Source organism: Phycodurus eques, chromosome 2 (genome assembly GCF_024500275.1).
Source record: "Phycodurus eques isolate BA_2022a chromosome 2, UOR_Pequ_1.1, whole genome shotgun sequence".
Classification (NCBI taxonomy): domain Eukaryota; kingdom Metazoa; phylum Chordata; class Actinopteri; order Syngnathiformes; family Syngnathidae; genus Phycodurus; species Phycodurus eques.
In genome coordinates, this window is record NC_084526.1 from 32,377,637 (window position 1) to 32,401,212 (window position 23,576).

The 23,576-nt window shown below is 44.5% G+C and overlaps 1 protein-coding gene across 4 annotated transcripts; it reads right to left on the minus strand.

Moving 5' to 3' along the window:
* Positions 1 to 1,960: 1,960 nt before the first annotated feature.
* On the minus strand, positions 1,961 to 14,127 carry LOC133399137 (solute carrier family 25 member 44-like). Of its 4 annotated transcripts, XM_061670346.1 has the most exons (6): positions 13,888 to 14,127; positions 13,389 to 13,464; positions 8,072 to 8,247; positions 7,582 to 7,945; positions 6,683 to 6,810; positions 1,961 to 4,471 (listed from the first exon to the last, which is right to left on the minus strand). In XM_061670346.1, exons 2-6 carry the CDS (start codon positions 13,417 to 13,419, stop codon positions 4,280 to 4,282), a joined length of 891 nt encoding a protein of 296 aa, XP_061526330.1. In that variant the 5' UTR covers positions 13,420 to 13,464; positions 13,888 to 14,127; the 3' UTR covers positions 1,961 to 4,279. The 4 variants fall into 4 exon arrangements, with proteins under 4 accessions (XP_061526330.1, XP_061526328.1, XP_061526329.1 ...); XM_061670344.1 differs by having other exon boundaries at positions 7,582 to 8,247; positions 14,022 to 14,127; XM_061670345.1 differs by having other exon boundaries at positions 7,582 to 8,247; positions 13,908 to 14,127.
* Positions 14,128 to 23,576: the final 9,449 nt, after the last annotated feature.

Sequence of the window (23,576 nt, forward strand, 5' to 3'; positions counted from 1 at the left end):
TGACAGGGGATTTTGCCAGATGTTCCCAGCAGACCCTCACAATATGTTTGTATGTTCGACATCTTCCCCCACCATCGGAGCCAACTCACCACCAGGTGAGAGTCCAAGACATGCGGCCGCAAGTCCGACGAGACGATCACAAAGTCGATCGTCGAACTGCGACCTAGGGTGTCCTGGTGTCAAGTGCACGTGTGGACACCCTTATGCTTGGTGTTCGTTATGGACAATCCGTAATGAGCACAGAAGTCCAATAACAGAACACCGCTTGGGTTCTGATCGGGGGGGGGGGGGCGTTCCTCCAAATCACGTCCTTCCATGTCTAACTGTCATCGTCCCCGTGAGCATTGAAGTCTCCCAGCAGAACGATGGAGTCCCCAGCGGGAGCGCTCTCCAGCACCCCCTCCAAGGACTCCAAAGATGGTGGGTACTCTGAACTGGTGTTTGGTGCATAGGCACAAACAACAGTCAGGGCCCGTCCCCCCACCCGAAGGCGGAGGGAGGCTACCCTCTCGTCAACCGGGGTGAACCCCAACGTACAGGTGCCGAGCCGGAGGGCAATAAGTATACCCACACCTGCTCGGCGCCTCTCACCGTGGGCAACTCCAGAGTGGAAAAGAGTCCAACCCCTCTCGAGCGAGCCCATGCTGTGTGTGGAGGCGAGTCCGACTATATCTAGTCGGAACTTCTCGACCTCACACACCAGCTCGGGCTTCTTCCCTCCCAGAGAGGTGACATTCCACGTCCCTAGAGCCAGCTTCTGTAGCCGGAGATCGGATCGAGGTTGCATGGGAGTTCGCCCAACCAGTCTCCATGTGTTTTGTGGACTTGGAGAAGTCATTCGACCGCGTCCCTCGGGGAGTCCTGTGGGGGGTGCTTTGGGAGTATGGGGTACCGAACCCCCTGATACGGGCTATTCGGTCCCTGTACGACCGGAGTCAGAGTTTGGTCCGCATATCCGGCAGTAAGTCGGACTTGTTCCCGGTGAGGGTTTGACTCCGCCAAGGCTGCCCTTTGTCACCGATTCTGTTCATAACTTTTATGGACAGAATTTCAAGGCGCAGCCGAGGCGTAGAGGGGGTCCGGTTTGGTGGCCTCAGTATTGCATCTCTGCTTTTTGCAGATGATTTGGTTCTGTTGGCTTCATCAAGCCGTGATCCCCAACTCTTAACTGGAGCAGTTCGCAGCCGAGTGTGAAGCAGCTGGGATGAGAATCAGCACCTCCAAATCGGAGACATGGTCCTCAGTCGGAAAAGGGTGGCATGCCCTCTCCAGGTCGGGTATGAGATCCTGCCCCAAGTGGAGGAGTTTAAGTATCTTGGGGTCTTGTTGACGAGTGAGGGGAGAATGGAACGGGAGATCGACAGGCGGATCGGTGCAGCGTCTGCAGTGATGCGGACTTTGTATCGGTCCGTTGTGGTAAAGAAGGAACTAAGCCGAATGGCGAAGCTCTCAATTTACCGGTCGATCTACGTTCCAACCCTATGGTCAAGAGCTGTGGGTCGTGACCAAAAGAACCAGATCCCGGATACAAGCGGCCGAAATTAGTTTCCTCCGCAGGGTGTCCGGGCTCTCCCTTAAAGATAGGGTGAGAAGCTCGGTGATCCGGGAGAGGCTCAGAGTTGAGCCGCTGCTCCTCCGCATTGAGAGGAGCCAGATGAGGTGGCTGGGGTGTCTGATTCGGATGCCTCCCGGACGCCTCCCTGGTGAGGTGTTCCGGGCACATCCCACCGGGAGGAGACCCCGGGGACGACACAGCACACGCTGGAGAGACTATGTCTTTCGGCTGGCCTGGGAACGACTCGGGATCCCCCCGGAAGAGCTGGATGAAGTGGCTGGGGAGAGGGAAGTCTGGTGGATGAAGTGGCTGGGGAGAGGGAAGTCTGGGCTAAAGCTACTGCCCCCGCGACCCAACCTCGGATAAGTGGTAGAAAATGGATGGATGAATGGATATGAGACAAAAGTTTGGAATTACAGCTTTTATTTCATGATATTTACATCTAAATGTGTTACACAACTCAGGACAGAGCACCTTTTGTTTGAAGCCACCCATTTTTCAAGTGATCAAAAGTATTGGAACATGTGACTGATGGGTGTTTCTAGTGGCTCAGGTGTTGCCTTTTAGATTGATTGCTGAAACATTAGTGCTTGTTTTTGGGTTTCACCTGTGAAAACTGCATTTGCTGTTAAGCAAACCATTCAAACCATTTTGAAGCTGAGAGAAGAGGGAAAATTGATCAGAGCTATTGCACAAACATTGGGCAGCGCCAATCCAACAATTTGGAATGTCCTGAAAAAGAAAGATACTAGTGGTGTACTGAGGAACAGACATCGAACAGGTCGGTCAAAGGTCTCAACTGCAGTTGATGACAGAAACATTGTGAGAGCTGTGAAGAAACACCCGAAGACAAGTCAGTGACATCACTGCCAACCTCCAAAGGGCAGGGGTTACGGTATCACAATCCACTGTTCCAAGATTTTGAGAGAAGCAATTATACAGGCCATTCCACAAGATACAAACATTCACACACTCATCAGGAAAAATAATCTGAAGGCCAGATTGGATTTTGCAAAGTACAGAGCTGAGCCAAAAACGTTTTGGAACAAAGTTTTATGGACTGACGAGACCAAGATTAACCTCTACCAAAGTGATGAAAAGGCCAAAGTATGGAGAAAGAAAGGATCTGCTTATGATCCAATACACACAAGCTCATCTGTGAAGCATGGTGGAGGCAATGCATGGCTTGGGCTTGCATGGCTGCTTCTGCAACAGGCTCACTAGACTGGTTTTATTGATGATGCAGAATTAATTATTTAGTCTACAAAACCATTTTGTCTGGTAATTTACAGAAAAATGCATCCAAACTAATTGGGAGAAGCTTCATCAAGCAACGAGACAATGACCCAAAACACACTGCCAACACAATAAAGGACTTCATCAGGGGGAAAAAGTGGAAGATCTTAGACTGGCCAAGTCAATCACCGGACCTTAACCCAACAAAGCATGCATTTTACCTCCTAAAGAGGAGAAACCTTCAGAAACAAACAAGAACTGAAAGAGCCTGGAGTAAAGACCTGGAAAAGCATTTCAAATGAAGAATGCAACATTCTGGTGAAATCAATGGGTGTCGCAGGCTTGATGCAGTTATTGAAAGTAAGGGTTATGCTACCAAATATTACCAGCAGATGTTATTCACTTTAAGTTAATTTAATAATGTTTGTTCCAATACTTGAAAAGTGGGTGGATTCAAACAAAAGGTGCTCTGTCCTGAGTTTAATTAACACACGTATATGTAAATATCATGAAATAAAAGCTGGAATTCTGAACTTTTGTCTCATATTTATCTTTTGATCTGACACCCAAATATCTTCAGTGTACAACAAAAACAAAAGCATTGACCTTGCTGTTCCAATACTTTTAGAGGAGACTGTATTTTCAATAGATGCATTCTTCAAATACCTTCCAAATGTCTTAACATTAATTTTTAAGATAGACAGAGTAATTCATTTTCATTGGTGAAATCCTGCTAACGCTCAATTCACCTAGAGACACAGTGCAACAGGACTACAAATCAATATACAGTAGTTTAAAATTGCCACCTTCCCAAAAAACATTTACGTACGCACACAAATTTAAATAACTGATTGTGACAGTTAAATGCACATTTTCAAGAAATATCAACACCGAAACGCAACAAAAGAAAATTATGCATAATACATTCTTTCAAGATAAACAGTATTGCACCATTTCTTTTGTACCATAAAACAATGATAAAATATAAATGACAGATATTATATTGATTGCTGAGTTGCATGGAATTTGTCATTTACTGTTAAGAACAAACACACATACGACTTAATGACTTGGCCAAGGGGAAAAAAATAAATCGATCTTGTGTCACGATTTCCTGGGAAAAGGCAAAAAAAATAAAAGACCAACACCCACAAATCAGTTTCAGATGTGGGCCCACTGTATATTTGGTGTACAAACATTTACAGTAGAGAACAGCAACTCTCTCAACCACTGCAAAAACGCAGTTCATGCTCAGACTCAGGAAATAAAATCGGTCTGAAACAATTTCATTGCTCTTTTGTTAAAATAACGTGAGGTATGATAGTTTTTGTGTCCTTTCTTGATCTTGTGTTCTCTTCATCAGCGTATGACTGTCCCATTTAAAAAAAAAAAAAAAAAAATAAAAAAAAACTGTGGGTGCGACAGTCAATGCACGCTACTGTTCGATCCAAATATAGTGGTTCGGTGCTGACACGGTCCACATGGTTTCTACCAGTGTCTGGAGTCCACCAGCTCCGGTCGTAAACTCAATTTTTTTAGGCTCTCGTAGCCGACCACCATGACAATGGCGGTGGGGGTGGATGAAATGATGCGGGCAGACAGCCCTTTGGTCATTCCCCAGAAGCCCTCCTCCTTGATCAGCTGCCTGAAGGTCTCTGTGATTGAACTGCGACCTTCAACCTTAACACAAACACGAACATCCTTTTATGGATCACATTCATATTTTTGATCCGAAGGTTCTTTACAGGGCAGCCCAAGGGCTGCAATCTATGGTACACTCCATGTTAAGGTTCTTGCCAATCTATTATGATACCAAAAACTGTACAGCAGGCCATATGTAAACTACCAAATTTACAATCACTAATATACAATGGTGTGGAAAAATGTTTGACCCCTTCCTGATTTTAGTTTTTTTTTTTTGCATGTTTGCAGCACTTAAAATTTTTCCCCATCATTAAACAAATTGAAATATTAGTCAAAGAGAACACAAGTAAACGCAAGATGCAGTTTTTAAATGGTTATTATTATTAAGGGAGAAAACAAATCCCAACCTACATGGCCCTTTGTGAAAAAGTGATTGCCCCCTAAACCTATTAACTGGTTGGGCCACCCTTAGCAGCAACAACTGCAATCCGGCATCTGCGATAACTTGCAATGAGTCTCTTACAGCGCTGTGGAGGAATTTTGATCCACTCATCTTTGCAGAATTGTACTCCAGCCACACTGGAGTGTTTTCGAGCATGAACCACCTTTTTAAGGTCATGTGACAGCATTTCAATAGGATTCAGGTCACCAGGCCACTCCAAAGTCTTCATTTTGATTTTCTTCAACCATTCAGAGGTGGACGTGCTGGTATGTTTTGGATCATTGTCCTGCTGCAGAACCCAAGTTCATTTCAGCGTGAGGTCACGAATAGATGGCCGGACATTCTCCTTTAGGATTTTTTTGGTAAACAGCAGAATTCAGGGTTGTTGGTATGATGTTCTTTTTCCTCAAATGCAGTGTTACTTTTACGCCAGATTTAATGGGACACATACTTTCCAAGTTCAACTTTTGTCTAGTCAGACCACAGAGTATTTTGCATGTCGTTGTGGGTTCCTTGTGACCTCTTGGTTGAGTCGTCGCTGCGCTCTTGTGGTAATTTTGGTCAGCCCGCCACTCCTGCGAAGTTTCAGCACTGTTCTACATTTTCGCCATTTGTGGATAATGGCTCTCATTGTGGTTCGCTGGACTTCCAAAGCTTTAGAAATAGCTAGAAAAACTTTTCCACACTGATAGATCTCAATTACTTTCCCTCATTTGTTCCTGAATGACTTTAGATCTCGGCACAATTTTTAGCTTTTGAGGATCTTTTGGTCTATTTTCAGTTTGTGAGGCAGGTCCTATTAACTCGTTCACTGCCAGCCTTCCCAGTTAACATGGATATTTGACTTCTAAAGCCGTCAATGGCAGTGAATGTGTTTAACTGATTGGTTCAAAATGCTGCGACTTGTCTTTTAACTGACACAAGAAAGTATGAGCATATATCACCTATTTTAGCTTCACTCCACTGGCTGCCTGTTCGTTTTAGGATTCTTTTTATATTATTATTATTATTTGCTTTTGAAGTCTTGAATGGCCTTACCCCATCGTACCTCTCTGAGCTGCTGCACCCCTACATCCCCAGCCGCTCTCTCAGGTCAGCTGGCCAGCTGCTCCTGACAGAGCCCGGAGCCAGGTTTAAACTTGGGGGTGAACGAGGGTTTGCTGCTGCAGCTCCAAACCTGTGGAATGTTTTGCCAAGCCTCATCACAGTCTCATTTTAAATCCTTGCTTAAAACCCATCTTTTTACCCTGGCTTTTAACAACAGTTAGTGTGTCTGATGTGATGTATATGTGTTGTGCGGCCAGTGCATTTTATTTTGTTGATTTTACCGACTTATTTTTTATTTATTTTTGCTGTGTTTTAATTGCATTGTAAGGCACTATGGGAACCTTGTGTTTGTTTAAATGGTGCAATATAAATAAAAGGGATTGCATTGGATTTCTTGATTGAGAACAGGTGTGGCGGCATCAGGCCTGGGTGTGGCCAGAGAAATTGAACTGAGGTATGATAAAGTTATGTTTTACCGGGGTTGGGTTGGGGGGCAATCACCTTTTCACACAGGGCCATGTAAGTTTGGATTTTTTTGCCCCCCCTTACTCAATGATGCCTTTTGTGTTTACTTGTGTTGTCTTTGACTAATATTTAAATTTGTTTGATGATGGGAAACATTTTGTGAAAAACATGCAAAAACAAAAAATAAATCATGACGGGGCAAACCCGTTTTCACAACACTGTACAGTATCTTAAATGTACCCTTTCAGACGTGTACTGCTATTGGTGGTCCGTGTCTTGATCTTGGGACTAACCTGCACTCTGGCTCTGATGACATCCATGGGGTTGGTGACGGTGGAGGCGGTGGCCGCAGCAAGCGGACCAGCGGTGGCCTGTAGAACAAGATGAGGGCAGTCGGAGGGGGCCAGATTCGACAGCTGCTCTGTAGGAACACACAACAGGAAGGAAGATCATTTGACTCCTATTAGAGGCCCCCTGTTTTTTTTTTATTTTTATTTTTTTTAAATACTTTACTCCCGCTCAATATTGTTCTGTTTTTACTAAAATCTTAAAAGTAACGGGACGGGGCTTCCACTCCCGTCCAAACCAAGTGACTTTGTTGTCCTAGTTCCCGTTTCCACCCGTTACTGGTGACTTTTCATTCTCTCTCCCGGTTACTTTCGCTCACGCTCCTGCCCAGTCCTGTGATTAATAGTGAAATTCACTCCCGTCCTGGGGGACCTGGTGGGAGTCCCAAAAAATACTAGATTCCAGTCTGTATCTCTGTTGCTGTATCTCTGTTGCAACCTGCTGATTACCTGCTCATTAAACTCAAGGCAACTTCCTTCAGAGAACATCCTGTTTGAAGCCTCGCAACGGTGAAGTACTGTTAAATCAGTTGTTGTCATCTTTGTCTCATGATGTCAAAATGTGAATAGCATGACAAACAGCACTGTTTAAATACCAATACTAATTGAACCACGAAATTTGTCTGAAGTGAATTTTGCCATCGAGTTCCTTGTTAGAGAGTTAGGTGTGCAAGAAGTGCTGAAACATTCAACAGTTGCATTGAAGAGTTTAGAGCCGGTCAAATTCTCTTTACTTGTAAAAGGCTTTTGTGCATTTTAGGTTCATCCTGAAATTTCCTTCAAAAGCCGAATAGCCCTACCATTTTATGAGAAGTGTATTTATGAACGTGTGAATTTAAGCTTACCTGCATAAAAATGATAAAAAGGCCACCAGACAGCACTGTTTGGGATGTAGGTGAGTAAAGAAGCGAGGGCTCCCCTGTAGAAACCCGGTAAACCATCAGCAGCAAATATTTGGGCCACTATGCTCCTGGTTTGGCCCAACACTTGTTTGGGCTTGCCAGTCTGCAAGTCCGGATTGAGGCGAAAGCGACTGAGGTGCTCCCCTTGGCCCTGCATCATCAACTGCTGTGACACCACATCTATGGGGACAGTGATGCTCTGAGCCACCATGGAAGCCAAGCCACCCGCCACCACCGACTTGACTGTGTTGTCCTCGCAATACTTGGAGACATACTTCCTCACCAACTCGTAAGTGGTTATATACGCCTGGCCAGAGATGAGAGTGAAGGTGTTCACCATAAAGCCGCGGTAGAGGCCCCGAACGCCTTCCGCCCGCAGGATCTTAACAAAGGCGTCGAAGGTGCCACCGTAAAGAGATTTGCCCCGCTGCACCTGCAGCCGAGTCCGGATGAGCGTGGCCGGATAGACTGTGGCCCTGATGCTTAAGGTGATGAACACTCCAAAAGAATAGAACTTCTTTTTGTCCAGGTCCTCCCACTCAATGATTTGGATGTTCCTCTTCTGCACGGTGCCGGCTGGAGAAGAATCTTCATTGGAATGACTCATGTCTGACAATGGAAACATAAAAAAAAAAAAAAAGGGGGGGGGGGGGGGAGAAATAGCAGCTCAGGAACAAGGATAGTGAGTACAGCAATCCCTCACTATATTGCGGTTCACTTATTGTAGATTCAGTGCATCGCAGATTTTTTTATAGGTCAGTGTAGTGCAATTACTCATCTGCACATCTCTGATAGTAACCTTTATTGGCTATATGATTTTAATATGGCTGCAATGACTCAATTAGGCTAAGAAACCTCAACTCATACCATTGGGTAAGTAACCAAATTGTTTGAGGATACAAAGAACACAACCAAACTTAATTAAATTAAACCACAGTTTAAAGGGGACACATTTTGCCAAACCAACTTTTTCTAGTATTTAAGATGTTAAGATGATATTGTCTCTATGGTACCTCAGTAAACGTGAAATATGAATTAAAATCATCCACGCTTTCCTGAGTTCCAGACGTTTTTCCGCCGAGAGGCCTGAAAAAAGGTAATTATAATTTCTCCAGCTTATCTCACTTACGTCACTAATGAAGCTCTACCTCTCTGCCCCCGATCCCGTATAACAATATCAACAGGAACAAATGCAAGAGCAACCTTTAGCTTGTTTTTATACAACTACAGTACTGTCGTTAAAAACACAATGAATTCTGGGTTTCCTTAATGCTTTTCGCTGACTATATTGCCAGGTCCATCAGTGTGAGGAAGCTGTCTTATACTCCCCCCTCACATTCCGCCGGACAGCTTCAATATATCAAATATAGGTTAATGCTTCCACTTTATATGATAGTACTGTTCTTTGCCACACAGGCTATACAGTGAATTTGGTCTCACATCAAGAGCTGGGGGGTGGGGGTTGCCGATGAAAAGGGGGTGTACCAAAGGCAATTAGTTATTTACCAACTGCTCCAAAATGGATTGATATTATCAGAAATGACTGCCAGTCTCATTTTCTTCAGCAAAAAATACATAAAATCAACTTGTTAGTGAAATATGGACTATTATGACCCAGTTCTTTTAAGGCAGGAAATCGTAGGGGTGGGTAAAATTCAGTCATTCACATTCATCAATGCATTGCAAATCATTCTTTACCTTTTCAGTGTTTGTCTTACTTTTGTACTCCATATGTACAAATAGGTTATGTGTACATTTTTACTTTTTAGATGTTGTTTAAAAAAAAAAAGTGACCCGACATTTTTATATGGCATCAAAATAAATACTTTAAAATGGTAAAAAATTGCTCTTGATTATTTGTGTATTTATATTTCTTACTGAATCGATATTCGAGCATTTAAATCAACATCACATCGAATCTAATTGCAACCTAAAGAATTGAAATCTAATCACGAGGTTCTTAACAATGCCCAAACCTATGAAATCACCTGTTCACACCATGTCCACATGGGCTGTTGTTCACGTCATTCAAGCAGAGCACACCAGCCATAATAGACATGCTTGTGTAGTGTGTGTGGATGATCTCAAGTGGACAAATAACATAATTGCACCCCTCCAAAGTATCACGTTGGCGTTGAATTGCAAATGTGACTTATAAATTTACATAATAACTAACTGGTCACTACTTTTCATATTTCATTTATTGTGGTAGTTTTCTGAACGTAAGCCCTGCAATAAAAGAAGGTCTAGTGTATTTACATTACAGAGAGAGGAATACAGTATGTGATCCTTTCTACAGCTTTTCAGTGTTTCCCAACCTTTATTCCGCTTAATAAAAAAGAAAAAAAAATATCACTGCACACAACATACAAAATATCACAAAAAAATAGATATACTGAAATAACCATCTTTTATCAGTTTACTTACAAATGAACTTACCGTAATTTCTCGTGTATAATATGCATTTTTCCCCCCAAAAAAATTGTCAAGTCAATCGTGCGCATTATACATTGGTATAGGGGCAAATGGGAAAAAAACATTCACATTTTATAAATGTATGCTGCCATCTAGTGGTTATGAAAAAGCTGTACACGTTCATTCCAAAATGCCACCGCCACATAGTGGTTATAAAAAAAGTGTGTAGCCTACACTTTCATTCCAATATGACAGAGCTACGTATGACTGCATATATGTACAGTTGTGCTCATTAGTTTACATACCCTGGCAGAATTTGTGATTTTTTTTATTTTATTTTTTAAAAATATGACTGATGACTGAACAACAACCATCATTAATTTCTTTATGGTTATGTTTTGTTTAATGATCATGCTTTTCTGAAATGCTTGACCGTTTAATTCAAATCCCATTGAAATAAAAATATTTCCCTGGTCCTTCATGTTTTGTTAAAGAATTTAACCCATCTTAAAAATTCTGCCTGGGTAATCAAACATATGGGCACAACTGTGTGTTTTCTAATTTACTAAATAAAAGTAGGGCTGTGAATTTCAAAATAAGAGCAAGTAAATAATAAAAAAAAATTATTACGTGTTAAAATAAAGTGCTTAACGTCAGAATAATTATTTGAAAAAAAACTAACAAAATACAGATAATACTTCATGTTTTGATCATACGGGTAGAAGCAAAATTATGCATTGAAAAAATTCATTATACATAGGGAGAACGGTTTTCCAGAATTTTGAGGTCAACTTTGGGGGTGCGTATTATACATGGGTGCGCATTCTACACAAGAAATGACGGTACTCAGTTGGGAAGTCTGCGACATGAGTTAAACACAAAAGCTACATTCTGTTGTATAATGGCAGCGGGTCAATACACGTTAATTATACCTTCTGCCATCTAGTGGAAGAGCGATTATGGCACCTGATGATTGTTCATGGCAAAGTGGCAAGGAAGCACGGTTGTAGATTATGAATAAGCATGCAAGCATGGCGTGGTTTAATCTAAATCAGGTTTCAAAGTGAAGACAAAGAACCAGCCTCCACATTAATTTTTTAATGACTTCTGTTCAAAATTAGTTATTCATCTTTATAAACTATGATATCTGAGGGAAATTATGTAATGGAGTAATTACTAGGGTTGCCATACAAAACATATTGCACTATAGCCGCACGCCTCGAAAACAAAACACAGTGAAGCTCAGCTTCTGGCTTGTGGACTATCAATGTGAAGGTAGTGTGGTACCAATGTCTCCACAGGGCTCTTCAGATGGAGCTATACCAATAACAATTGTATTTATGAAGCATTTTTATAGCATAAAATACACATTGTTCAACCTGTGACTGTTGCATTTAACTGGGGCTATGTATAGAGAAAACAAATTCAGCTAATTCGACCACAAAAAGTAGTCGATGCAAAATTTCTGCCTCGAGGCAATAAAAAAAAAATACTAAAGAACGCATATTTGCACCACATCACTGATGGTGTAGTGATGCAATTGCCTTACCTGGGTACAGACAACGTGTCTGTGCTAAAAATAAACTAGGCTAAAAATAAACTAGCTTTTGGATTCAAATATACTCTGCACGATGGCGACGCGGACTCAATGTGTTTTGCGGAGCCGATCAATGGGCGAACTATGACATTAGAGCCGATCAGCATCAAATACTAATTATGGGCCAATACCGATCAGGCCGGTAAAATCAGTGTAAAGTCTAATGCTAACCATTTAGCAAAGGCTGATTTTGTTTCAACTTCTGTACAGATTTTATACCATATACTCAGTACCGTCATATGCAGTTTAAGGATAGAAGTCAAGCCCTCATAAATGAGAATAAAATGCATGTTAGTCAGATTACTCGTGTACCCGACGATTTATCTACAGGATAATTTATTCTACAAAGATTCAATAGTGACAGCCCTACACTTGTCTGCTTTGTTCATTTCCTGAAAGGAAGACAAACCATGTTTCACTTGTCTAAAAATAAAAGATTTAAGCTGTCGTTTCATTTTATGTCCTATGACACCAAGTTTGTTAAATTTAAGATGTCACTGAAGCTGCTAGTGTTGTGCATTGTGTTCCCTTATGTACCGAAATGTGAACCGAACCATGACCTGAAAACCATGGTACGCAATAAAACGTGATTTTGACATGGTGTTATACATCTAGCGAGTAAACATTTGTGATTTCACTGTTAACCAACCCACTGAGGGCAACTAAAACTACAAATGGCCCAGGACAAAGCAAGTCTGACATCTAGTGATGTTACAAGATGTGCCGAGTCTTAGAGGAGTGTGATGAGTAATGGAGGGGGTGTTTCCGCAAAGCGTGTATCGAGGCTTCCTTTATTTGAGGGCCGGACCCAGAAGTGATGACGTCCGAAGTCTCGCTGCCCGGCTGTAACACGTGACCGAATCGGGAAGCGCTTCAGAGTTTGCCCTAAGGTTTGACAGAAATCTAAACCCCTCATGCAGTCTCCATTCAAAATGTGTGTGCGTGTCTGTTTGGTTTTTTTATATATAGTGTTGCGGTCAGCTGTTTGGATAAAGACTGTGTAGTTTGTATAGGTTAATAGTTTGGGGTGTTGACATCAGCTTGGTCAGTAGAGATAGTGATTCCGTCACCTGGCCGATAGCCCAGCGGTTCGTGCACTCAACACTCAAACTGGGGTACGGTTGTCGCCTGAGTTCAAACCCCAAGCACGACCGCACCGCATAAGGAAATATGATTGAGGCTTGTCAATTACATTTGTTTATCAAAAACTGCATTTTCCAGCATTTCTTATTTTATTCATGGCGAGGGTATTTATTGTGTTCACAGAAAGCAGGGTAAAATAAAACCTCACTGCGAGAGGAGAAATTACTGTACCCCAATTTTAAAAAATCTTGCTTTCGAATGAATCACTTAACACAAAAATGATAAACTAATTTCTAAATCCTCTGCCCTCTTAAGCCGATGCCATTTTCCCAAAGTGACAGAAAAACATTATAGAACCCACCATACCAGTGATGAACATTTTAAGCACACAGAATACGTTCAAAAATAATATATTTTACACTTTATGTTGGGAAACTACTTGGTCAAACATTGTTTTGTAATACATAGTCATTCACAAGAGCCAAAAAGACGTAAATATACAACGCATCACATACTGGATGGAACCATTACTCCAACCAATGGCTGAAGTGTTACAATGCTTCATGAAGCATCGTCTCGCCATCACTACTCACGTCCATGATCTAAATGAAGTGGACATGAAAATAATTCTGATATTATTATTATTAAAGTATACCTGTGCTTAGCCGGCGACCAGTCCAGGGCATACCCAGTTTCTCATCCAAAATCAGCTGGAATAGGCTGCAGCTCACCTGAAGACAAACAAGAAAAGTGATAATCAAGTATTGTAGTGTGGATTACAGGCTCTAATATTGGCTGATGTGTGAATAGTTTCGTGTATTCCATGAGATAGGTCCACGGTCTCGTTGCATTTAAGCTAGCCCGCTTCAAATAAACAATATTAATAATTGGGCGTGACAAAGTAAACAAAGCCTGTGAGTGTTTTGACAATGTTCATTCACGATACTCTGGTTGTTCAGCCATTAGCGTTGTTGTTAACCCTCAAGGCAGAAGCGTCTACAAGGACAGTATGTCCCCACTGGTGTGAAGCCTGACCAAAAACGAGCTCGGACGTGTGACATACGACATTTACGCTGTACGTATTACGAAGATGTAACTTGCTACTGTGCAGCAGTTGGTCTTAGCATAGCTGTCAGAAATTACGTTTAAAACACCTTTTCGGACGGATGTTTACGTTAAATCCACGTCATAAACGACTTGAAACACCAGGTCGACAGCCGATGGAAATGTGCTGATGGCAGTTACGGCATGGAATGGTTCAAAAGATAAAAGCTTTGACCAGAAAGACCTTGGATCTCGTCCCAACTTCCAGCTTCCATTCTAAACACAGTGCTGATGGAACAACCAATCAGAAGATGCATTCTGCTTCTGCTTCTGCTTCTTCTTCTTCTTCTTCTTCTTCTACTACTTCTTCTGCTTCTTCTTCTGCTTCTTCTTCTTCTTCTTATTCTTCTTCTTCTTCTTCTTCTTATTCTGCTTCTTCTTCTTCTTCGCTCCTAAATGGTGTGTTAGCGCCATCTACAGTGAATGACGAAAAATACAGACTTGCTTATTGTTTTTGTTTTAATTTGAAAGAACAAATATACATTTGTTTTGGACATACTTGGCAAATAAAGATGATTCTGATAAACAACGTAAGGCATTTCTATTAAATAGCACTAAAACGGAGCATCCTGAGCCGTATGGCGAACTTTACAGTAGATACCAGCAACAACAGAAAAAACATTCACAAAATGGCATTATAAACTTAAGTAAAATCTATCAAGAAGAGAAAGACGATTAAGGGCTTTCTTGTTCTTTACAAACTCGTTCAACCAATGATTTAAAAGTATTTGCATTTGTGGGAAAAAAACCTTCCATAATAACGACAACAAATTCTTGTCCTTGTCAAAAACACCAAACTCAATGGACTCCATCATCCAAGGTGACAGTTCAATATTTTTACAGTGAACCCAGCCCTGCATATCCAACCAAAAGGTCTGTACCGATTCAGAGCGAAAAATAATCTTCTTCTTTTCCTTTCGGCTTGTCCCGTTAGGGGTCGCCACAGCGCGTCATCCTTTTCCATGTAAGCCTATCTCCTGCATCCTCCTCTCGAACACCAACTGCCATCATGTCTTCCCTCACGACATCCATCAACCTTCTCTTTGGTCTTCCTCGAGCTCTCTTGCCTGGCAGCTCCATCCTCATCATCCTTCTTCCAATATACTCACTATTTCTCCTCTGGACGTGTCCAAACCATTGAAGTCTGCGCTCTCTAACTTTGTCTCCAAAACATCGAACCTTGGCTGTCCCTCTGATGAGCTCATTTCTAATTTTATCCAACCTGGTCACTCCAAGAGCGAACCTCAACATCTTCATTTCCGCCACCTCCAGCTCTGCTTCCTGTTGTCTCTTCAGTGCCACTGTCTCTAATCCGTACATCATGGCTGGCCTCACTACTGTTTTATAAACTTTGCCCTTCATCCTAGCAGAGACTCTTCTGTCACATAACACACCTGACACCTTCCTCCACCCGTTCCAACCTGCTTTGACCCGTTTCTTCACTTCCTGACCACACTCACCATTGCTCTGGACGGTTGACCCCAAGTATTTAAAGTCCTCCACCCTTGCTATCGCTTCTCCCTGTAGCCTCATTCTTCCCCCACCAGCCCTCTCATTCATGCACATATATTCTGTTTTACTTCGGCTAATCTTCATTCCTCTTCTTTCCAGTGCATGCCTCCATCCCTCTAACTGTTCCTCCAGCTGCTCCCTGCTTTCACTGCAGATCACAATGTCATCTGCAAACATCATGGTCCACGGGGATTCCAGTCTAACCTCATCTGTCAGCCTATCCATCACCACTGCAAAAAGGAAGGGGCTCAGGGCTGATCCCTGATGCAGTCCCACGTCCACCTTAAATTCTTCTGTCACACCTACAGCACACCTCACCGCTGTTCTGCTGCCCTCGTACATGTCCTGTATTATTCTAACATACTTCTCTGCCACTCCAGACTTCCGCATGCAGTACCACAGTTCTTCTCTGGGTACTCTGTCATAGGCTTTCTCTAGATCTACAAAGACACAATGTAGCTCCTTCTGACCTTCTCTGTACTTTTCCATCAACATCCTCAAGGCAAATAATGCATCTGTGGTACTCTTTCTAGGCATGAAACCATACTGTTGCTCGCAAATACTCACTTCTGTCCTGAGTCTATCCTCCACTACTCTTTCCCATAACTTCATTGTGTGGCTCATCAACTTTATTCCTCTATAGTTGCCACAGCTCTGCACATCACCTTTGTTCTTAAAAATGGGCACCAGTACACTTTTCCTCCATTCCTCAGGCATCTTCTCACGCACTAGAATTCTATTGAACAAGCTGGTCAAAAACTTCACAGCCACCTCTCCTAGATGCTTCCATACCTCCACAGGAATGTCATCAGGACCAACTGCCTTTCCATTTTTCATCCTCTTTAATGCCTTTCTAACTTCCCCCTTACTAATCATTGCCACTTCCTGGTCCACCACACTTACCTCTTCTACTCTCCCTTCTCTATCATTTTCCTCATTCATCAACTCCTCGAAGTATTCTTTCCATCTAGCAAGCACACTGCTGGCACCAGTCAACATATTTCCATCTCTATCCTTAATCACCCTAACCTGCTGCACATCCTTCCCATCTCTGTCCCTCTGTCTGGCCAGCCTGTATAGATCATTTTCTCCTTCTTTAGTGTCCAACCTGCCATACATGTCATCATATGCCTCTTGTTTTGCCTTTGCCACCTCTACCTTTGCCCTGTGTCGCATCTCAATGTATTCCTTTCGCCTCTCCTCGGTCCTCTCAGTGTCCCACTTCTTCTTAGCTAACCTCTTTCCTTGTATGATTTCCTGTACTGTGAGGTTCCACCACCAAGTCTCCTTCTCTCCTTTCCTGCCAGAAGATACACCAAGTACTCTCCTGCCTGCTTCTCTGATCACCTTGGCTGCAGTGGTCCAGTCTTCTGGAAGCTCCTGCCGTCCACCGAGAGCCTGTATCACCTCTTCCCGAAAAGCTGCACAACACTCGTCCTGTCTCAGCTTCCACCACATGGTTCTCTTCTCTGCCTTTGTCTTCCTAATTTTCCTCCCCACCACCAGAGTCATCTTACACACCACCATCCTATGCTGTCTAGCCACACTCTCCCCTACCACTACCTTACAGTTGGTAACCTCCTTCAGATTACATCGTCTGCACAAGATGTAATCCACCTGTGTGCTTCTACCTCCGCTCTTATAGGTCACCCTATGTTCGTGCCTCTTCTGGAAAAAAGTGTTCACTACAGCCATTTGCATCCTTGTTGCAAAGTCTACCACCATCTGTCCCTCCAAGTTCCTTTCCTGGATGCCGTATTTACCCATCACTTCTTCATCACCCCTATTACCTTCACCAACATGTCCATTACAATCTGCACCAATTACGACTCTCTCTCTGACTGGGATGCTAAGAACTACATCATCTAGCTCCTTCCAGAATTTCTCTTTCACCTCTAGGTCACATCCTACCTGTGGGGCATAGCCACTAATCACATTACACATAACACCCTCAATTTCAAATTTCAGCCTCATCACTCGATCTGATACTCTTTTCACCTCAAAGACATTCTTAGCCAACTCTTCTTTTAAAATAACCCCGACTCCATTTCTCTTCCCATCGACACCATGGTAAAATAATTTAAACCCTGCCCCTAAACTTCTAGCCTTACTGCCTTTCCACCTGGTCTCCTGGACACACAATATATCAACCTTTCTCCTCATCATCATGTCAACCAACTCCCGAGATTTTCCTGTCATAGTCCCAACATTCAAAGTCCCCACATTCAGTTCTAGGCTCTGTGTTTTCCTCTTCTCTTTCTGCCGAAGAACCCGCTTTCCACCTCCTCTTCTTCTTTGACTTCGACCCACAGTAGCTGAATTTCCAACGGCGCCCCGCAGGTTGACGGCGCCGGTGGCGGACGTTGTTAACCCGGGCCACGACCGATCCGGTATGGAATTCTTTGGATGAACGCTCATATTTGTTTGGCAAGGTTTTAAGCCGGATGCCCTTCCTGACGCAACCCTCTGCATTTATCCGGGCTTGGGACCGGCCTACAGTTTGCACTGACTTGTGCCACCCATAGGGCTGCATTACAGAGCGAAAAATAATAATAATAATAAATCGACGTTCCAGGTTTTCAATGTCCGTATCACACAAAAAAGAAAAGGTGGGGTGGGGGTGGGGGCACAATAATTCGCTTCAATATTAAATTTCAGTCTTAAAAATTCCTTAGCGGGGTAAAATCTCATTTAGAATTTAGAAATTTACATTCCTTAGTTTTGGGGGGGAACTGGAAATGAAAGGGTGGAACGGTATAGAGTGGTTAGCACATCTGCCTCACAGTTCTGAGGACCGAGGTTCAAATCCCGGCCTCGCCTGTGTGGAGTTTGCATGTTCTCCCAGTGCTTGGGTGGGTTTTCTCCGGGCACTCGGTATGGACGGTTGATTGAGATCCTCCATTCCTCAATATACTGTACACAAACGTTCTACTCCACAGAATATATCAGTTATGTGGGGTGGGTGATGTTTGAAGATTAACTTCCGATAGATTAGTTGAGATAAACTTTCAGTTTTGGGGAAAAGATTCCCAAAGATTGTAATGTCTGTTTGCAACCACCTGTCAGGTGGGTTGCCAAGCCACCAGAAGCGATGGTAAGAAAGGTAATAATTGGCTTATGTGGCTGGGTTCAGGTGAGTGAGCTCAGCCCCAGTCTAAATTCCTGGTTTAACCACCAGAGGTCGCGAAACCAAATTTCGATCATGATTATGAGTCGCCGGTTCAAGCATACGTCTTCTTATCCACCAGAGGTCGCCAAACCTATTTTTAGCCAGAATTAAGAGTCACTAGTTCAAGCATAAGTCATCTTAATGTCCTTATACTATCAGAATCCATATCACAATAAACATACACATACTGGTGTCAACAACTGTTAAATCTATTAAATATTATATCCTTGTTATATCTTTGATGTTCTCACATATAGGTGTTGGATACTGAATACATCAAGCCTAGTGAGGCTGTTTTACATTATTCTTACTCTTGTATTACTGTTAGACAATGCTTTGAAACTGCTTTTGGAAAAGACTGTAACCTGTGTAGGATTGTCTCTCTCAGACAGGATAACGCAAGATGAAAAAGAAAGACAAAGAACGAGCCTATTGAATGCATGAGGGAATTGTATTCACATGAAAGTATATACATTTATCTATGTTACTTGAATTGGGTGTATTAAGAATACATTTGTTTGGCTCCCCTCCTTGAGCCGTCACCTTATCGTGGTGGAGAGGTTTGTGTGTCCCAATGATCCTAAGAGCTAAATTGTCTGGGGCTTTATGCCCCTGGCAGTGTCACCCATGGCAAACAGGTCTTACAGTAGGTGAGGGACCAGACATAGCACGGCACAAAAGTTTTCACTTGCCCGGACGTGGGTCACCGGGACCCACTTCTGGAGCCAGGCCTGGAGGTGGGGCTCGAAGGCAAGCACCCCAGTGGCCCAAGGGGGCCCGGCCGTGCACAGCCCGAAAGGGTAACGTGGGTCATCCTTCCCATGGACTCACCACCTCTGGGAGGGGCCATAGGGGTTGGGTGCTGTGTGAGCTGGGCAGTGGCCGAAGGCAGGGACTTCTGTGACCGAGCCCCGGCAGGGACTTCTGTGACCGATCCCCGGTCACAGAAGCTGGCTCTACAGACATGGAACATCACCTCTCTGGCAGGAAAGGAGCCTGACCTGGTGTGTGAGGTCGAGAAGTTCCAACTAGATATAGTTGGGCTCGCCTCCACACACAGCTTGAGCTCTGGTACTCGTCCTCTTGAGAGTGATTTGATTCTCTTCGACTCTGGAGTCGCCCACGGTGAGAGGCGTTGAGCAGGTGTAGGTATACTTATTGCCCCCGACTCGGCACCTGTACATTGGGGTTCACGCCGGTGGACAAGAGGGTAGCCTTCCTTCGCCTTCGGGTGGGGGGACAAGTACTGACTGTTGTTGTGCCTATGCACCAAACATCAGTTCAGAGTACCCACTCTTTTTGGAGTCCTTGATGGGGGTGCTGGAGAGCGCACCCACCGAGGACCCCATCGTTCTCCTGCACTTCAATGCACATATGGGCAATGACAGTGAGACCTGCAAGGGTGTGATTTGGAGGAAAGACCCCCCTGATCAGAACACCACTCGGGTTCTGATCAGGGGGGCTCATCACGGATTGTCCATAACGAGCACCATGTTTAAGCTTAAGGGTGTCCATACATGCACTTGGCACCCTAGGCAGCAGTTCGATGATCGAGTGTGTGGTCATGTTATCCGACTTGCGGTCACATGTCTTGGATACTCGGGTGAAAAGAGGGGCGGAGCTGTCAACTGATCACCACCTGGTGGTGTGCTGGCTTCGATGGAGGGGAAAGATAGACCGGAGGGTGTGTTCTAACTATACGGGGATCACACTCCTCAGCCTCCCTGGTAAGGTCTATTCAGGGGTGCTGGTGTCGAGCGTTGGTCGAAAAGTCAAATCTTAGATTCAGGAGAAGCACTGTGTTATTTTGTCTTGACCGTGGAACAGTGGACCAGCCCTGCACCCTCGGCAGGGTCCGTGAGGGTTTATGGGAGTTTGCCCAACCAGTCTACATGTGTTTTGTGGACTTGGAGAAGGCGTTTGACCGTGTCCCACAGGAAGTCCTGTGGGCGGTGCTTCGGGAGTATAAGGTACAGAACCACCTGATACGGGCTGTTCGGTCCCTGTACGACCGGTATCAGAGTTTTATGGACAGAATTTCTAGGCGCAGCCAAGGCGTAGAGGGGGTCCGGTTTGGTAGCCTCAGTATTGCATCTCTGCTTTTTTTTGCAGATGATGTGGTTCTGTTGGCTTCATCAAGCCATGATCTCCAACTCTCACTGGAGCGGTTCACAGCTGAGTGTGAAGCGGTTGGGATGAAAATCAGCACCTACAAATCTGAGACCATGGTCCTCAGTCGGAAAAGGGTGGAGTACCCTCTCCAGATTGGGGATGAGACTCTGCCCCAAGTGGAGGAGTTCAAGTATCTTGGGGTCTTGTTCACGAGTGAAGGAAGAATGGAACAGGAGATCGACAGGCGGATCGGTGCAGTGTCTGCAGTGATGCAAACTTTGTATCGGTCCGTTGTGGTGAAGAAGGAGCTAAGCTGAAAGGCGAAACTCTCAGTCGATCTATGTTCCCACCCTCACCTATGGTCATGAGCTGTGGGTCATGACGGAAAGAACGAGATCATAGATTCAAGCGCCCGAAATTACTTTCCTCCGCAGGATGTCTGGGCTCTCCCTTAGAGATAGAGTAAGAAGCACGGTCATCTGGGAGGGGCTCAGAGTAGAGCCGCTGCTCCTCCGTATTGAGCGGTCTCGGGGACTTTAACAAAGCTAAACTCAACCACGAACTCCCTAAATACAAGCACCACATCGACTGTCCTACCAGGGAAAATAATACTTTAGACCACTGCAACACTACGGTAAAAACCACATACCGTGCTATACCTCGTGCCGCCCTGGGCTCGTCTGATCACTGCTTAATTCACTTCATACCGACATACAGGCAAGAACTTAAATGCGCGAAGCCTACAGTGAAAATAGTGAAAAAGTGGACCAATGAAGCAAAGATGGAACTTCAAAGCTGTTTAGACTGCACAGACTGGAGTGTCTTTGAAAATTCAGCTGGCAGCCTCGATGAATATACGGACACTGTCACATCCTATATCAGTTTCTGTGAAGAGGTTTGTGTACCAACAAAGTCATTTCACACTTTCAACAACAACAAGCCGTGGTTCACTACTAAACTTAAGCAGCTTCGCCAAGCTAAGGAGGACGCATATCAGAGCGGGGACAGGGCCCTGTATAATCGAGCTAGAAACCAGCTGACTAAAGAAATTAACATTGTAAAAATAAATTATGCAGCAAAGTTGGAAAAACAGTTTAGCGCACACGACTCTAAATCAGTCTGGCATGCATTCCAATCGCTGACTAATTACAAGCGATGATCCCCCCCAAGCTGAGAACAATAGCACACTAGCCAACGACTTGAATACCTTCTACTGCAGATTTGAAAAGGACACTTTCACACCACACACCCACCCGGCCGCACCCGCGACCACAATCACACCTCTGACTTCTGCGTTAACCATTCATGAACAGGATGTGAGACGCATCTTCAAACAACAGAAGATTAACAAAGCGGCAGGCCCGGACCATGTGTCCCCATCCTGCCTGTCTGCGCGGACCAGCTCGCTCCGGTCTTCATTCAGATCTTCAATAGATCTCTGGAATTGTGCGAAGTTCCATCCTGTTTCAAATGTTCCACCATCATTCCAGTCCCCAAGAAACCTGCAATCTCGGGTCTGAATGATTACAGGCCTGTCGCTTTGACATCTGTGTTTATGAAGTCCTTTGAACGTCTCGTGCTGGACCACCTCAAGAGTGTCACAGGTCCCCTGCTGGACCCCCTGCAGTTTGCCTACCAAGCGAACAGGTCTGCGGATGATGCAGTCAACATGGGACTGCACTTCATCCTAGAACACCTCGACAGTGCAGGGACCTACGCGAGGATCCTGTTCGTGGACTTCAGCTCAGCGTTCAACACCATCATCCCTGAACTCCTTTCATCCAAGCTTCTCCAGCTCAGCGTCTCACCTGCCATCTGCCAGTGGATTTACAGCTTTCTGACGGGCAGGACACAGCAGGTCAGGCTGGGGGAGGCCACCTCATCCACACGCAGCATCAGCACTGGGGCGCCCCAAGGTTGTGTCCTCTCTTCTCTCTCTACACGAACGACTGCACCTCAGCGAACCCGACTGTCAAACTCCTGAAGTTTGCAGATGACACCGCTGTCATCGGCCTCATCAAGGATGGTGACGAGTCTGCATATCGACAGGAAGTGGAGCGGCTGGAGTTGTGGTGCGGCCGAGTTGTGGTGCGGCACAACCAGAGATGATCGTGGACTTCAGGAGGCATCCTTTGCCACAGCTGCCCCTCACGTTGTCCAGCTGCCTTGTGTCAACCGTCGAGACCTTCAAGTTCCTGGGATTTGCAATCTCTCAGGACCTGAAGTGGGCGACTAACATCAACTCCGTCCTCAAAAAGGCCCAGCAGAGGATGTACTTCCTGCGGCTTCTGAGAAAGCACGGCCTGCCACCGGAGCTGCTGAGACAGTTCTACACAGCAGTCATCGAATCAGTCATGTGTTCTTCCATCACAGTCTGGTTCGGTGCTGCTACAAAAAAGGACAAACTCCGACTGCAACGGACAATCAAAACTGCTGAAAGGATTGTCGGTACCCCCCTACCCACCATTGAGGACTTGCACGCTGCCAGAACTAAGACAAGGGCGTGCAAAATCCTCTCGGACCCTCCGCACCCCGGTCACCAGCTCTTCCGGCTCCTTCCCTCAGGTAGGCGCTACCGATCAACGCAAACTAGAACTAGTAGACATTCCAACAGCTTCTTCCCTCTTGCGATCAACTTCTTAAACACCTAACCTATAATTCCATTCCAACAAGCTGGCAATTTTTTTTGACTGAGTTCGTTGTCACATTTCTGTGGGGCCAATTATGTATTACTCATGCACTCATTGTAGTTGTCTCGCCATGCTGCACTATTTGCATATACTGGCCACTCATGCCAGAGTAGCATCTGCTCCATTTGCACACTGATTGAGGAGTATCTGTAACATTTGCACAACCAACATTGTCCCAGATTATCGCACTACTCGTCACTTTAAACCGCATACGCTCCTTGAAGTCTCAGCGCCCTTTGCACAATGGTCATTGCAC

What these genes read in the sequence shown, in the direction of transcription:
- LOC133399137 (XM_061670344.1), bottom strand. Translation starts at nt 13,419, where the DNA reads ATGCCCTGGACTGGTCGCCGGCTAAGCACAG. An exon ending in TGGTCGCCGGCTAAGCACAG is followed by an intron (nt 8,248 to 13,388) that starts GTATACTTTAAT and finishes TTCCATTGTCAG; the next exon opens with ACATGAGTCATTCCAATGAA. An exon ending in TCATCAGAGCCAGAGTGCAG is followed by an intron (nt 4,472 to 6,682) that starts GTTAGTCCCAAG and finishes GTTTGTGTTAAG; the next exon opens with GTTGAAGGTCGCAGTTCAAT.